Below are 17,679 nucleotides of genomic sequence, written 5' to 3' on the forward strand. Positions count from 1 at the left end.
CATTTTGGAAAGAAGACACCCCAAGGTATTTCGTGAGGAGCATGGCGAGTTCATGTAAAATTTTATTTTTTGTCACAAGTTAGTGGAATGAGACTTTGTAAGAGAAAGGAAAAAAATAATAATAAATAAATAAAATTTTCCGCTAACTTGTGGCAAAAAAAAAAAATATTCTACATTCTACCCTGTAAAGCCTAAAGGTACTCGGACTTTCGGCCCCTTTACGCACCTAGGCTGCAAAAAAGTGTCACACATGTGGTATTGCCGTACTCAGGAGAAGTAGGGCAATGTGTTTTGGGGTGTATTTTTACATATACCCATGCTGGGTGATGGGTGAGAGAAATATCTCTAAAATGACAACTTTGTATAAGAAAAATTAAAAAAATGGGAAAAGTTGACTTTTACAGAGATATTACTCTCACCCAGCATGGGTATATGTAAAAATACACCCCAAAACACATTGCCCTACTTCTCCTGAGTACGGAGATACTACATGTGTGACTTTTTTGCAGCCTAGGTGCGTAAAGGGGTCGAAAGTCCAACGAGTACCTTTAGGCTTTACAGGGTTGCTCACAATTTAGCCCTACCCCCCCCCAAATGCCAGAACAGTAAACACACCCCACAAATGACCCCATTTTGGAAGGTAGACACCCCAAGGTATTCGCTGAGGGGCAAATTGAGTCCATGAAAGATTGAACTTTTTGTCACAAGTTAGCGGAAAGGGAGACACTGAGAAAAAATAAAAAATAAAATATAATCATTTTCCGCTAACTTGTGACAAAAAATAACTTCTATGAACTCACTATGCCCATCAGCAAATACCTTAGGGCAGTGATGGTGAACCTTTTTAAGGCCGAGTGCCCAAACAGTAGGGATCGACAGATATCGATTTTTTAGGGCCGATGCCGATAATTTGTCAACTTTCAGGCCGATAGCTGATAATTTATACCGATATTCTGGGAATTTCCATTTTTGAGAACAAAAAAAATTCCTACACAAATCTGCTGAAAATTAAATATGTTTATTGTTAATGTGTATCATTTTATTTTTTTTGTAAATCTTTTTCATTTATACTTAATATTTTTGTGTGTTTTTTTTTTTTACTAACTTTTAGCCCCCTTAGGAACTAGAACCCTTGTCCTATTCACCCTGATAGATCTCCATCAGGGTGAATAGGAGCTTACACTGTCCCTGCTGCTCTGTGCTTTGTGCACACAGCAGCAGGGAGCTGACCATGGCAGCCAGGGCTTCAATAGCGTCCTGGCTGCCATGGTAACCGATCGGAGCCCCAGGTTTACACAGCTGGGGCTCCGATCGGAGGAGGAGGGGACCCTGTGGCCACTGCCACCAATGATTAATACTGGGTGGGGGGGGGGGGGGGTGCACTGAGCCACCAATGAAGATAAGTCTCTCAATCATTCATATACAGGAGGCGGGAGCTGGCTGCAGAATCACATAGCCGGCTCCCGACCTCTATGACAAGTAGCTGCGATCTACGGTAGTTAACCCCTTAGGTGCCGCAGATCGCAGCTACCGCTCATAGGGGTCAGGAGCCGGCTATGTGATTCTGCAGCCAGCTCCCGCCTCCTGTATATGAACGATTGAGAGACTTATCTTCATTGGTGGCGCAGCGGCCACAGCCCCTCCCCTCCTCTTGTACTTCTTCCTCTCACTGGCTGCAGCATCACAGGGGGAGGGAGAAACTGCTTCCTTCTCCCCTGTGCTGCTGAGGGAACAGAGCGCTGAGAGCAGCGCGATCTGTGTTCTCCATACGTTATCGGTATATCGGCAAAATTGATGCCGATAACGTTCAAAATCCTCAATATCGGCCGATATCGGTAAAACCGATAATCGGTCGATCCCTACCAAACAGTAACCCAAAACCCACTTATTTATCGTAAAGTGCTAACCCGGCAATTTACCCTGAATACAACAGTCCAATATAGTATATCTTCCATGTACTTTATCATTTAGCTATAATAACCTGCCTACATTCAATGCGCTGCCTGTGCTGTTCATAGTGTGCCCTGCACTGATGAATGGCAGGAAAAGTCTAAGTCATATTGGTACACCATAGACTTTCCATGGTGTGGGTGCCCACAGAGGGCTCTGAGTGCCACCTCTGGCACCCGTGCCATAGGTTCGCCAACACTGCCTTAGGGTGTCTACTTTCCAAAATGGGGTCATTTGTGGGGTGTTTTTACTGTCTGGGCATTGTAGAACCTCAGGAAACATGACAGGTGCTCAGAAAGTCAGAGCTGCTTCAAAATGCGGAAATTCACATTTTTGCACCATAGTTTGTAAACGCTATAACCTTTGCGCAAACCAATAAATATACACTTAGATTTTTTTTTTTATCAAAGACATGTAGAATAAATTTAGAGAAAAATTTATATAGAAATGTAGTTTTATTTGAAAAATGTTACTACTGAAAAATGTCATTTTTTTGCAAAAATTTCATTTGGGTGGTAAGTTGTATGACCGAGCAATAAACAGTGAAAGTAGTGTAGGTCAGAAGTGTAAAAAGTGGTCTGGTCATTAAGGGTGTTTAAGCTAGGGGAGCTGAGGTGGTTAATAAAGCATTTAAAAAAAAAGAAAGTTTTTTAATGCCTCCACATTCTGAAAGTCATAGTCTATTTTTATTTTTTTGGGCGACTGTCTTATGTACAGTGCTCCAGACTAAAAAAAAAAATACCTAGTAGCCATTGGCTCCTGAACTGAAAAATTTAGGAGCCAAATCGAAACCGAATCAGATCGGCGTAGGGTTGTTTCAATAACAAAATTTTGATTCGCTTTCGTCACCATAAAAAAGTATTGCGATACTCCATACCACGCAAAAAAAAACAACACCCAAAAAAGCCATGTGCATTTCGCATTTTATGAAACGTTCGGCCCATAATAGAACAGTGCTATCCTATTTTTTGGGGTGACTAAAAAATGGCGAATGCTCACCGCATAGGAGATATCTTTTTATAATTTAATAGTTTGGACTTTTCGGACGCAGCGCTATGTAATATGTTTATTTATTGTTTATATATTTTATATGTAAAATTGGGAAAGGGGGGATTTAAACTTAATATTTTAGGGTACTTTCACACTAGCGTTTTTCTTTTCCGGCACAGAGTTCCGTCACAGGGGCTCTATACCGGAAAAGAACTGATCAGGCATATCCCCATGCATTCTGAATGGAGAGTAATCCGTTCAGGATGCATTAGGACGCCTTCAGTTCAGTCGTTTTGACTGATCAGGCAAAAGATAAAACCGCAGCATGCTACGTTTTTTTTTTTGAAATATAGTTTTTTTATTGTTTTTCTCCCAATCCAAAAAAAGTAACAATTCGACATCATATCATTGCATACATGAAGATGACTTTGACATAGATAGATCAGCATGTTACCTCTCTGGAATATTAACATAAATTAACATAGTGTAACATTTCCCCCCTCCCCCCACCCTTCCCAGCATCAGCTTAAGCGCCATACCTGGCTTCACATTACTATATAAGTTCTTGGCAATACCTATGTCACTTTCAAGACTCCCAGTCTATCCTTTAGGTCTTCTAGCATATACCACTCTGTCAATTTAAAAGGAGACATAATCCGGTTGTGTTCTCCTTGATCAATATGACCCAGAATAAATTTGCGCCATGTTAAGTATAATTTTTTCCCTCTAACCTCTTTTTGTTGTATCGCTTCCAGCCATTCTAGATGAAATACACGTCTGAGACGCGAGGTGACCATAGAAACAGAGGGGATCTGAGATTGAAGCCATAGACTTAACAAACACTTTTTGGCCCCTAGCACAATCTTGTGCTCCAGTGGCGAAAGAGATGCCGTTGTGTAGCAATCAGACTGGTCCTCCTTATTGTATTGGACATGTAAGATCACCATTGCAGGAGTGATTTCCGTCTCATTCCTACCACACTTTTTCAGAAGATCCGAGACTCCCTCCCAATATGACTTCAATCTCGGACAGCTCCATAATCCATGGTATAGATCCGATCTAGGAGAATCACATTTTGGGCATGCTACCAATCTGTCTTGTCTTGTACCTGCATTTGGGACATCAAAACCATATAATGCGTGGTGCAAAACTTTGAAGTGGGTCTCACGCCAATTTTCATCTGGAACAGCCTGATGTAACGCCCCTATGCCTGCCCAAACCAACTGATGCACATCTTTAACCTCCAATAGTATTTCCCACTTCCTAAACATTTTCTTGGGGTCAATTCTCTCCCATTTATTTCTTAAGGATTGATAAAGAAATGAAATTGTCGGTCTAACTTTTAACCGCAGGAGTCTATCAAATTCATTTGCACTCCATTCTTTTGTTAGATCCTTACACAGTCCCTTGCCATAGGACATAAGTTGCATGTACGATAGAAAAGTTAGACCTTGCAATCCCCACCTCTCCTTCATTTCCTCCTGCGTTTTCCATCTGGGTTCTGTCTCATGGAATAAATCACCCATTTTCCTTATCCCTTTACTTAACCACATTGCTATACCTTTGCTATTCCTTCCTGGCTCAAAACTAGGATTGGCTGCAATTGGGAGATGTTTAGATATTCGATAGGGCAAATCATACATCTTCCTCAGAATTTTCCATACTATAATAGTATCTCTTAATAATAATGACTTTTTAATTGATCCCGGTAGGTTAGGTATATTAGTATGTAATAATGCCATCAGGTCCCAAGGTTTTGCTAACTGTTTCTCCAAGCTGAGATTTGTATAATAAGAAGTCTGATTAGCCCAATCTAATATGTATCTGCTATTACACGCAATATTATAACCCCTAACGTCCGGAAAGTTGATTCCCCCTACCTCCCTTCTCAATTTCAGTTTGCCCAGAGCAATTCTCGGTCTCTTGCTTTGCCATATAAACCGCACAAATTTGCTTTCCAGTAATTTGACATCATCATGTCTTAGTAACAATGGAATAGTCTGCATTGGATATAATAATCTAGCGACTCCCATCATCTTCACCAAGCAGCATCTTCCCATCAGGGAGAGGGGCAGACCTTGCCATCTATCCAGATCGGCTCCTATGCGGGACAGTAACGGTGGGAAATTTAATTGGTATAAAGAGTGTGGGTCCCTCCCTATTTTCACCCCAAGGTATGTTATGCTAGACTTAGCTATACTAATTCCTTGATCCCTTTTTACCTTTTGTAAGATATTATTCATGGGCACCAAAGGTAGGAGTTCACATTTGGAAATATTAACCTTATAACCTGAGTAGCTTCCAAAAGCCTCTAGAGCCTCGAATACAACTGGGATGTGCTCCCCCGGTCTGGCCAAAAATAACACCACATCATCAGCAAAGAGCGCCGCCTTCACTTGTTTAGTTCCTACCTCAACACCCGTGTATAAATCTGACGAGCAAAGAAGCCGCGATAGGGGCTCAAGCGCTAGGTTGAAAAGCAAGGGAGAAAGCGGGCACCCCTGTCTTGTACCCTTTTCCAATTTAAACGGTTTGGAAAGATAGCCCTGGGTGTATACCCTTGCTTTTGGGTTATTGTATAAATTTGTAATAAATGTCCTAAAAGCCCCTTCAAACCCCAGTCTGTCCAGTACCGCCTCCAGCCATGCCCACCTTACGTTATCAAAAGCTTTTTCTGCGTCTAAGGTGAGCATGGCTGGATGTTCCCCTGGCTGAGGGTCATTCCTAACCCTATCCAGAACTGCTAAAACTGTCCGAATATTTTTGACCGCTGAACGGCCCTGAACAAACCCCACTTGTTCATCACCTATCAAAGATGGTAAAAAAGAAGCTAGCCTGTCCGCAACGATTTTTGATAGGATCTTTGTGTCTACGTTTATTAGGGATATAGGTCTATACGAACTAGGCATAAGGGGGTCTTTCCCTGGTTTAGGCAGGAGTTTAATGTAAGATACATTGTCTTTATCCGGATGGGATTTGCCCTTCAATACATCATTATAAAGCTGTACCATTATTGGGGAGATCTGTGCAATTAATATCTTAAAATATTCTCCCGTGAAGCCATCAGGCCCTGGAGCTTTTGCGTTCTTCAGACCCCTGATGACCAGCTGGAGTTCCTCCACGGTCACATCCGCGTTCAATTTCAGAAGCTGTTCCGATGTCACCGTGGGCAACTCCACCCTATCTAAGAGAGTATCCACTAGTGATGTTGAGGAATGATCTTTATATAATGCCTCATAATATTGGCCTACTATCTCGCTAATGCCTGCCGGGTCAATGACTACCTTCCCTTCATCGTTTTTTAGACAGGATATATATTGAGGCTTTCTCTGTCCTTTTGCTAAATTGGCTAGCAAGCGGCCCGCTTTATTACCATAACGGTATAATTTGGCTTCAAATTGGGTTTGTCTGAGAGATTCTTTATGTTTTTCACTAACTTCAAAGGCCTGACGTGCCTCTACCCATTTTGCCTTATTATCCACTGTAGGCATTTCAGTGAATTGCCTGTACATTTGTCTTACTCTATTGCTTGCTCTTTCTAGTGACTGCTGGCACGCTTTTTTCCTGCTAAAGATGTAGCTCATGATGCGCCCCCTCAAGACCGCCTTTGACGTTTGCCAGAAGAGCTCTGGCTTGTCCATGTGAACCTGATTATCCTCTTTATATTCTTCCCACCAGCCTATTAACTTATTCTGAAAATCCTCATTTCCCAACAGACCAGAAGGAAATCTCCACAGATAATCTGAGCCCTTTGCGAAAGTGTCTCTCAAGTTCAGGGTTACCGGAGCATGGTCTGATACAATAATGTCCCCCACCTCAGCATGTTCCACCAACCCAGATAGAGAGCCCTGTATAAAAATGTAATCAATGCGTGACCAGGAGTTTTGGGCATGAGAGTAGAAGGAATACTCCCTGTCATCTGGATGAAGCTGCCTCCAAGGATCCATCAGACCCACTGACTCTATCACCTGTCCCAAAACTGCGTCATGAGCTACTGTAGTTCTGCCTCCTTTCGACTCAGTCTTCCTATCCTCCTGCCCTACCATAACTGAGTTGAAGTCTCCTCCCACTATTAGGTTTGAGGTCTTGTCTAGTAGTAATTTACTTTCTAGCGTCCTGAAAAATTGTGAGCTATTGGCGTTCGGACCATATACATTGAAAACAGTGTATTCCATATTTTGGACCTTTATCGACACTTTGACCCACCTCCCTTTGTCATCAGCTTCTGAACCCAGCAAGGTAAAGTTGAAAGCCTTGTTGAACAGAATCAGGACCCCCGCTTTCCGCTCTGAGGAGGACGAGCCTATCACCTGGCCCACCCATAATTTCTGCATCCTACCGAAATCCCCTGCTGTTAGGTGAGTTTCCTGGAGTAGCGCTATATCAGGCTTTAATTTTTTAAGATGGCGGAGGATCATCCATCTCTTCTGCGGAGAGCGGAGGCCCTTCACATTTCAACTAACTATTTTCATATTTAATAATAACTACAAAGCTTGATTTCCTCATGGCTAGGATAGTGACTGGATAAACATAGCTTATTACCAAGATACTCCCAGGATAGGCGCCGGCTAATGCATCGAAATAAACATGAACATTATCACATACATTTTTGTAAACTACCCCCCCCCCCCCCCCCCCCCCCCGCCCCCATTAGGAACCAACCTGTCATTATGACACATATTACCTACTTAACAGCCTCCTTCCTTATTCCTGACTTCCCTTTTTCTGGGCTGCAGTACTCAAACACCTGTCCCCCATACTTTATACTACCCTGACCGCAGTGCTTTCTAAATCATATAACCATGTAATCACATTGGCTAGACTATAGATTTCCCTTCTGCGTATATTCCCGCTCCCACTGCGCAGGTTAACCCATGTCCACATTTTGTTGCTGGTAGAAACAGGAAAAATAACAAGAAGTGGGCTATCAACAGCTCATAACGGGACTTAGCATAGCTACCAGCAGCGTCCACTTTATCTTGACCAAGAGTCCCTTCTTCTTGCAGGACGAGGTCCTCTCTTATCAGCCGGGACCACCTCCCAATCTCTTCCCCGTCTATCTGTGGGGGGTGAGCGTCTCCACTCCGGGCTCCTTGCGATCTCCCTGCTCCGTTGTCGTTGTCTTGGCGACCTCCCTCTGCGTCGTGGCTCACCTTCTAAGTTATTATCACGCAAGAATTCCTCCGCCGCTCCCGGATCTTGGAACGTTTTGACCTCGCCGTCCGCATTTGAGATTTTCAATATTGCCGGATACAATAATTGGAACCGTATCTGTTGCTTGTACAGTTCAGAACAGACCATGCTGAATTCACGCCTTTTTTTTGCCACCATTGCAGAATAGTCGGCGAACAATAGTAAGGTATGTCCTCTGACCTTTAGTGGACCTCTGCGGGCCCTAAAAGCTCTTAGAATGGCTTCCTTGTCATTATAATCTAGGTACCGCATGATGACTTGTCGCGGTCTAGACTGAAGGTTTTGTGAAATATTGCGATTTTGTGCTTGAAAGTCCATGGCAGGGCCTACTCTGTGGACCCTCTCCACTATATGTCTGCCATTCAGGTTTAAGGCTTGAGGCAACTCTACCTCACAGATTTCTTTCAAGGCAGGCTGCTTAATGCTTTCTGGTAAGCCCACTATTCTTAAATTGTTCCGCCTGGACCTATTTTCCAGGTCCTCCAGGCGGTCTTTCAGCACTATATTCTGTTTAAAAAGATCTTGAGCTTCGTGGGTATATCTGGTCACATCATCCTCCATCGCTGAAACCCTTTGCTCCAGCTCCTCTATGCTTGCCTCATGTCTTGCCACCGTGCTGTGCAGTTCATGCAGGGACTGTGTGAGGGTCTTGGCTAGAGTTTCTCTGATATCTGGGGCAAGGTATTTAGCTACTTCGATAGCCAGAGTCTTGTAGTCTATGCTACTCAGCTCCCCAGTGAGCTTGCTGCCACTTTCCACCACCTCTGTGACCTCTTGGGTCGCGATCGGGGAGTGAGGGCGGGTATCCGCCATTTTGTCCAGCACGGCACTTGCGGTCTTTTTTGTCCCGCTCACCACTTGTCGTCTGCCGCTCCTCAGTAAATACCGATCCATGGACCGTCGTCCGCCGCTCAGTGAGATCCCCCAGATGACTTTCGGGGTCTCTTATTGTTCTCTATTTCGGAGCGCAGGTGAATTTACAGGGACAGGCGCCGGAGCTCACTCACTCCGCGTCCTGCATCCCAGCGCCGGAACCGGAAGTCCTGCATGCTACGGTTTTATCTCCGGCGGAAAAAACTGAAGACTAGATTCCGGCGGATCCGGCAGGCAGTTCCGACGACGGAACTGCCCGCCGGATCACACTGCCGCAAGTGTGAAAGTAGCCTTAGTGTTTGTGTTTTTTCTTTTTACTTACTATTAGCCCCCTTAGGGGCTGGAACCCTTGTCCTATTCACCCTTAGGCTTCTTTCACATGGGTGAGATTTCTGCGCGGGTGCAATGCGTGAGGTGAACGCATTTCACCCGCATTGAATCCGGACCCATTCACTTCTATGGGGCTGTGCACATGAGTGGTGATTTTCACGCATCACTTGTGCGTTGCATGAAAATCGCAACATGCTCTATGTTGTGCGTTTTTATGCAACGCAGGCCCCATAGAAGTTAATGGGGCTGCATGAAAATCGCAAGCATCCGCAAGCAAGTGCGGATGCGGTGCGATTTTCACGCACGGTTAAGATTAAAGTCTATTCACTGTGTTATTTTCCCTTATAACATGTTTACAAGGGGAAAAAATAGCATTCTTAATACAGAAGGCTTAAGGTCAATATAATAAACATTGGTGGCGCAGTGCGCGCGCCCCCCCCCCCCCCTCAGTATAATAAACATTGAGTGCGCCCCCCCCAGTATAATAAACATTGGTGGCGCAGTGCGCCCCCCCCAGTATAATAAACATTGGTGGCGCAGTGCGCCCCCCCCCCAGTATAATAAACATTGGTGGGGCAGTGCGCCCCCCCCAGTATAATAAACATTGGTGGGGCAGTGCGCCCCCCCCAGTATAATAAACATTGGTGGGGCAGTGCGCCCCCCACCCGTATAATAAACATTGGTGGGGCAGTGCGCCCCCCACCCCAGTATAATAAACATTGGTGGCGCAGTGGGCAGTGCCAATGAGGGCTAAAAAAAAAAAAAAAAAAAAATTATACATTAACTCACCTCCTCCAATTGATCGCGTAGATGCCGGTCTCCTGTTCTTTCTTCAGGACCTGTCAAAGGACCTGTGGTGACATCGCTGTGGTCATCACATGGTACATCATATGATCCATCACCATGGTAATGGACCATGTGATTAGCTCAGTGACATCACCACAGGTCCTGAAGAAAGAACAGAAGACCGGCAGCTGCGCAATCAATTGGAGGAGGTGAGTTAATTTTTTATTTATTTTTTTAACCCTCATTGGCACTTCCCACTGCACCACCAATGTTTATTATACTAGGGTGTTGGGGGGGGGGGGCGCACTGCGCCACCAATGAAGATAACTGAGCTGTTAATACAAATACAGGAGGCGGGTGCCGGAATCAAATAGCCGGCACCCGACCTCTATGACAGGGGGCTGAGATCAGCGGCAGTTAACCCCTCAGGTACCGCACCGCGGCACATCAAGGGTTAATGTGCCAGCATCAGCGATTTCACTGATGCCAACGCATGCAGCAGGGGTCCGGCTATCAGTGAGTGCTGGACCCCTGCCGCTCATCTGGCGGGCGCTGCTCCTGCACCCTCCCGATCACCATGAAGTACATGTACGTCATGAAGTACATGTACGTCACGAGTCCTTAAGGGGTTAAAATCAGTATACACAAGGCTGAGAAAGAAACTTCAAATTTTTAACCCTATTTACTTACTTGTCATTAGAAATGCTACAATCAATCACAGTTTTCTTGCTGGTGTTCACTATGATGAAAGGTAAATGTATGACTGAATTGGCAGGAGGAGATCGATTTGCTTGCTGCTCTGCCTGACGATTTCTTTGAACTAGGTTTTTGAAGGCAATTTGCTGAAACACAAACAGAACACGTGCGTCCACTAAATCAGTATATTGGTTATGCCATTTATGGATATGTTCACCAATTCTCAGTCCCCATAAATGTAAAGGAAAATTTTGCTTCCAAATGACATTCTACAATGTTCCAGGGTCACATTCAAAATCGACATAAAAAGTTGTGCAAGTCAATTATGTAAAAAATGACAAGCAGGTCACTATGCATGCTGAGATTACCTGTAGTATAAGTTCCTGTAGCTGGGACTGTTTTTGTTTTATTCTTTCAAGACGTCTCTGTCTTTCAACCTGAGAAAAGAAAATTCCAATAACTAAGAATTATTTCTGTGCCCGAGATAGACTAAGCCAACATTTTGTGTACTCTCCGCACCAGTCTAGCATCCATCATATATGCAGATGTCACAAAAGGTCCAAGTTCTGAAAACCACTTTCAAGAGTACACTGCTCATAATAAAAAATTTCCAGAGGTTAGAGGCTAAAATGGTCTACATATTTGTCCTGGTTCATTTTTTAATCTTGTTTTATAGGGGCAGATTTTTTTTTTAACCCCTTAATGAGCAATGACGTACTGTGTATATCATGATGGGTTGCTAGTTACCGTATCATGACATACACAGTACGTCATGAGATAAAAGCATCACCGCAAATGTACTTGCAGCGACACTGGCATCTAAACAGGTGTCACGGACAGCTGAGTTGTCCAGGCACTCTGCAGGGACCAATGAGCGTGGTCCCTGCCTTTAGATCGCTGTGATTGGTCAGTCAAATCCAACTGACCAATCACAGCATTGAGCAACACAGCTCCGATCTCATCAGTGAGTGTTGAGGAGATGGGTGCTGCGCTGTTGTGAAGTCCATGCAACACCGATCCCCCCAATTTAGGATGGCAGCTGGTGGAGGAAGGTACCACTGACCAGGCTTAAAAGGTTGCATGTCAGCATAATGCTGGCAGTCATAATACACTGTGCTATGTGAGTAGTGATCATGTAAGTGATCAAATGATTGTCCTGTGTTTCCCCCCTTAAAGTGTGTGGAGAATAAAGCTTTGCATGCTTTGTACTGCGGCATCCATAACAACCTGAACTATACAATTATTGCATTATTTATCCTGTACTGAGAACTAAATTATAATTTTTTTTCATAAAAAAGATCAATACGTTTTATGTACCGATTAAAACTACAAGTTGGCCTGCAAAAATAGGAGGCTTTCAGCAGCCAGTATGGCAGTCAAACATACTAAGTGGCACATCTGCCATTTAATAAACTCCTGTTAAGAGTATGGCGACACGTGGCATGAATACTGCAGATTCTCCACAGCACAACACTAGGATGAAAATTCTGCAGCATTTACAGTACCAACAAAGTGTAAGGGCTGTATCACACATTCCAAGGATCAGCCAGGTAAACGCTAACAAGCATTCCTAGGAAAGCTCAATAGTGATCAGAAGGTGTAAAGGCGATTGTTTGGGTAATCCATCGTTCATGTGGTCACAAAAACCGCCGCTTGCCGGCAGCAGATCGTGCCATCTAATCACATTCTGCTGCCGGCAAATAATGATTTTGTATGAGGACAAGCGATGGCATTAGTGATCCCTTGTCCTCATACAATGAAGGAGATTGCTGCAGGTAAATGCAGCGGCCTCCTCCAATGACAAGCAGGTGATTGTCAGGAAGAAACGTTTCATTCCAGAGAATTGATCAAAAACCCTATACAAATGGTGCAGAGAAAACCAACAGTGTAAATTGACTTAAGCTGTGGGTTTTAAATTCCCAGTATGTCAATTTTACATGCAAAGAAAAAAAAAAAAAAAAGACCCACTGTGTTCCCAGCAGCAATGCACTAGGGTTGTTGCGGCTATCGAAATATCCACAACACACGACCACTACAGCCAAAATCCAGCCTGTGATGCACTGAAGATGCCTGCAATGGTCATTTATTGTTCACGTGACGTCACTGCTGCAGCTGGGAAAACGGAGCGGTGGTGCGGTATCTCATGTATTCTTTATGGTTAGTAATGTGCCCCTTTGGTCCTGATCCTCTCTTCATAAAGTGGAGCACTAGGCTCCTAGAAAGTTTAGGAATCTGTACACTGCTTGCTTGGCTCTGAGGAGGCACCATCATAACCAAAGAGCACAGAGCTCAGAGTGCCTCTTATAAGATCACAACTTACACTTCACAGACAAAATGTACCTCTAAATTTTGACATTCCTGAGCAGAGTTTGTTGGTAGACCAATCCACTTTATTTCCTTTTTTTCTTTAGAAATAATGTTCATAGCCATAAGTACATTTAAGGCATCATAAACCCGACGTCTGATGTTCTTCTGGTCATAGGCCTGCTGTAAATTAGAACATTTACAACGTTACAAATTTCTCATATTAAATTTGGTCACCCAACTACAATAACAAATTCCTTATTAAAATAAAGTACAGCACAGAAAATATTCTAAACTGTTGGAGAACTATATGTGAGACCTAAAGAAGGAAGTTTAGGGGCTCTACTAGATTACTGCACTTTCGGTCTCTTGTGTAAGGCAGAAACTCGATCTTTAGCAGCACTATGTAAGTGAGGAAGTACAGATGAAAAAGGAGGCCTGAGTTTGGTGAGATGTCTAAGAGCTGCCCAGAGGGATCTGACAGATGCTGACGGAGCTCTATCACAGGAAGCCAGCCACACAGGGGAGACTGACTGCCTGTCTACAGTGGAAAGAAATCTTCATTTTTAGAGCCCTTTAAGAAATGAAAGCAGAGCTCTGACTGATGGGCCATGGGTAACAAACAGTTTTACTGATGGTTTTGATAAATGAGGCCACGTATATGTCCAAAAAATGCTGCAGTGCTTGTTGACGGATTAACATTATACACATTCTACATATGTCCACTAGAGGGCAGCAAAACCTGGAACCCATAATTTGTAGCAGCTCTTGGCTCAACATACAACTGCTGTACACCAGTGGTAAGAGAAAAACCTTCACTTCCTGCAAGGGCAGAACAGGAAATGGGCAATGCTTCATAAATCAAGGAGAGTTGGACTGTGCCAGCAGAAGGACCATGGGAACACAGAAGAGGGTCCCCCCTGAAAACTGAATGCAATATTACACTGACTGTATGTCTAATACACAGAAATAGTTATATTACTACACTGTCTGTGCTGAATGCATTACCTGCTAAGCACAAACTGAACCAAATATTTGGATCCAACCATGTTAACTGTATATATGACTTTTTCCCATTCAGCTCCTGGCTTCCCCTTAACAAGCCTCTGCAATAGCACACATTTGGAGGGGTGGTTTCAAAAGTGCAGTGAATCCTCTGCTTCACTGAGTAACCATTCATTTTAACCTTTATATAAAAAAAAATTAAAAAAATAAAATGTAATTTTATCTGCGTTAAAAATTTTTCTTTTTTTTTTTCTTTTACAGAGGAACCCAAAGCCTAGCTGATATGTTTCCATCTGCTTAAACAACCTGGCCTCACATGACCCTGAAAGGGAAGAATAAAAAATAACAGCCATGTGATCCATAGAATACATGTTATGTACACTGAGTTGGCAGTTACGAGAAGCAACCTAACAGAAAAAAGGGTTAATATGGTTTTAACAGGTTATGCCATCATGACGCAACTGTATGTCATGGATAGATTTGCATTAAAGGGAATGGAAACCCTTGCATTTTACATATCTTGGGCTAAAAAAAATAAGGAGATTTTTGTATAACTTACCAGTAAAATCTCTCGCTCTTCATTGGGGGGGACACAGGAACCATGGGTATAGGTATGTCCTCTAGGAGGGGTTGACACTAATAAAAGCTGTTAGCTCCTCCCCTGGCAGCTATACCCCCTCCAACCTGGAGAGAGAGCTTCAGTTTGTGCACAAAGTAGTAGGAGAAGTAAACCAACGAAACAACGTGGAACACCAACCATGCCAAGGACCCAACGGGGTTCAAACCAGCAACAGCTACAACTGTGGTTGAACAACAATACTGGGTGGGTGCTGTGTCCCCCAATGAAGAGCGAGAAAGATTTTACTGGTAAGTTATACAAAAATCTTGTTGGGGGACACAGGAACCATGGGACGTCCGAAAGCAGTCCACAGGGAGGGAAAAACCACAGACCCATGGAAGCAAGCATCCCTGCAGGCATCTAAGAAACTGCCGCCTGCAAAACCACGCGGCCCAAGGCAGCGTCCACCGATGCCAAGTATGCATCTGGTAAAATCTTGTGAATGTGTGTAAGGAGGACCGGTAGCCGCGTTACACAACTGCGCAGACGAAGCACGATTCCTCAGAGCCCAAGAAGCGCCCACCGCTCAGTGGAGCGAGCCGTGACACCTAAGGGCGGAACCCTGCTGCGGGTGCGGAATGTACAGTATTTGCAGACCGAATCCATCGTGCAATTGTCACCTTGGAGGCCGCCAATCTCCAGCGTGGACCCTTCGGGTGACAAAAAAAAAAGAAAAAAAAAAAAGAAAAAAAAAAAAGAAAAAAAAAAAGGGGGGGGGGGGGGTGTCCGTACGCCAGAAGGAACTGGAGGCTGCCAATAATGATCAGAGCCCTGACCACGTCAATGACGAAACTCCCTTCCTAGGGAGTAAAGGAGAGGGACAGTGAAAGAAGGACAACTTCTTCATAGATGTGGAAGACACAGACCACCTTCGGGAGAAAAAAGAAATGGGCCGGAGAACCGCCTTATCCTTGTGAAGACCCAGGAAGGGTTCTCTGCAAGAGAGCACCACGAACTCGGAAACCCATCTGATGGATGTGATAGCCACAAGAAAAAACTACCTTCTAGGGCAGGAGCCGGAGAGAGATCTCCCCAAGGGCACAAGGAAGAAGACTGGAACGCTGGGAGAACTATATACAGATCCCAAGGCGGTAAAGGATGGTACGGAGGAACCGTATGTGCCACTCCCTGAAGGAAGGTTTCCATGGCCACCAGAAGACATTGGAGGCTGCCCCAGGATAGAAGCACCAACACCTGACCCATCAAAGTACTAAGGGCTAAACGAAGGTCCAACCCTGATTGTAGAAAGTATAGGATCGTGGGGAGAGAACAAAACGGAGTGAGGGAATGTCCCAGCTTACACAGAAGCCCAGGAGGACCGCCAGGTCCTATAACAGATCCTGGGAGGTGCAGGCTTCCTGGTCTGAATCACAGTGCGGATGACGTTCGTCGAAAACCCTCTCCATGAGGTAACCCTCTCCTCTGATGTAAGACAGGACCCTGTGAAAGAAGGTAGTCGCTGAGTGGCAGTGACCAAGGAACGTCTCCTAGAAGGAGAACTAGGTCGGCTTACCACGCGCAACAGAGCCAATCCGGCGAGACTAGTATTTGTTGGAATGCCCTCCTCTGATCCTCCATAGAACCCTGGTAGGAAAAAAAAAAAAAACACGTAAGAAGGAAGAAGTCCCGCCAAGGAGATATCAGGGGGTCCATGCCGTATGCTTCCGGAACGCCTGCTCAGGAGAGAAAGGTGGGGAGCTTCCGTGATGATACCGTTAGCACACCCAGACCAATGGAAGGAGTCCCTGTAGAGGGAGGTATGTGGAGGGCACCACCGCCCACCAGTCGGGACCAGAGCTGGTCTGGAATGGAAGGCCACCAAACGAATACCCCGTGCAAATGCAGATGAGGGAAGGTAGTAACGTAGGAACTACCAAGGCATGCGGGGTGTCTATGAACCATGAGCCAGAGGAGGAAAAAGACATGAGAAGAATAAGCTAGGTCAGAGACCGGCGCTATACAGAAGTAGCCAAGGATTAAGTGGCTGCGCAAAAAAACTGCCTGAGGTGGCCATCACCTGACGAAGCGCTGAGCAGTAAGAACCCAAGTATGTAGTGGTAAGGCAATACCGCTCCCACAGGAGCAGCCAGCGTTCGGCCCGTCAGCGCAATACTGAGGGGGAGGCCTTGAGACTATCTGTAGAAGCCATGTACCATACTGCCCCAGGTTAAGTAGAGCAACCTTAAAAACTCTACCTGGAAGGGCGCTGGACAGGAGCAACTGCCAAGCTAGCGCCAGGGTAGGACCCCTACCTGAGGTGACGTCCCACTGCTGCGACCACTAACTCAAGCATTAGCAAAGGGCTGCAGCTGTGGAGGAAAACAAGCTGTAGGCGCTAAACCAGAGTGCCAGCAGAACCACTTCCCCAGAGAAGGAGAAGTGGTGATAGAGAATATAGTCAGTGAAACACTTGACTCGCTGGAACGTACTCACCATATATGTGAAATGGTGTACGCACGACGTATTGATGTGGACAATATCTTGACCGACTGGAACAATGGAGGCCCCCCGGAGATTGGTGTCTCTAGGACACAAGTGATGCTAGTAAACCCTCTGAGAAGAAGAGGATGTCATAATCATGCTCAAAACCAGCACCAAGAAGAGAAGGATACAATGAGGGATAGCCCCCGTGTCCACTGGCGGCACCCATATAGCACTAGAGTAAGAGTGCCGGGCACTGTCAAGTACCGACTGTTGCCGCTCCCTCTCATGAAATAAGCGAAGGCACCTAGAGCCGTGGCGCAGTTGAATTGCAGTATCTGAAGATGTTTAGTTATTCCCCTGCTAGAGGATAACTTGTGAAGGGGGGAATGCAAACAGGAAGCACGGTGATGTGCAACACTCTGCCTATGGAAGGATAGCGCGACAGTCGGGACCGTATCCAATGGTGGTGCAATTACCCTACCTATGGAAGGAGGAATGCGTACGTCAAG

The 17,679-nt window shown here is 44.9% G+C and overlaps 1 protein-coding gene across 1 annotated transcript in view; it reads right to left on the bottom strand.

Annotated features, from left to right (window-relative positions):
* Positions 1-17,679, bottom strand: part of TFDP1 (transcription factor Dp-1) — a 103,309-nt gene that overhangs the window by 20,966 nt on the left and 64,664 nt on the right. The window contains exons 7-9 of the mRNA XM_040425172.1: positions 13,159-13,305; positions 11,187-11,255; positions 10,813-10,964 (exon numbers count right to left, since the gene is read on the bottom strand). Coding sequence (XP_040281106.1) covers positions 10,813-10,964; positions 11,187-11,255; positions 13,159-13,305 — 368 coding nt within the window. The remainder of the gene's footprint in view (positions 1-10,812; positions 10,965-11,186; positions 11,256-13,158; positions 13,306-17,679) is intronic.

This window comes from Bufo bufo, chromosome 3, assembly GCF_905171765.1.
Source record: "Bufo bufo chromosome 3, aBufBuf1.1, whole genome shotgun sequence".
NCBI lineage: Eukaryota > Metazoa > Chordata > Amphibia > Anura > Bufonidae > Bufo > Bufo bufo.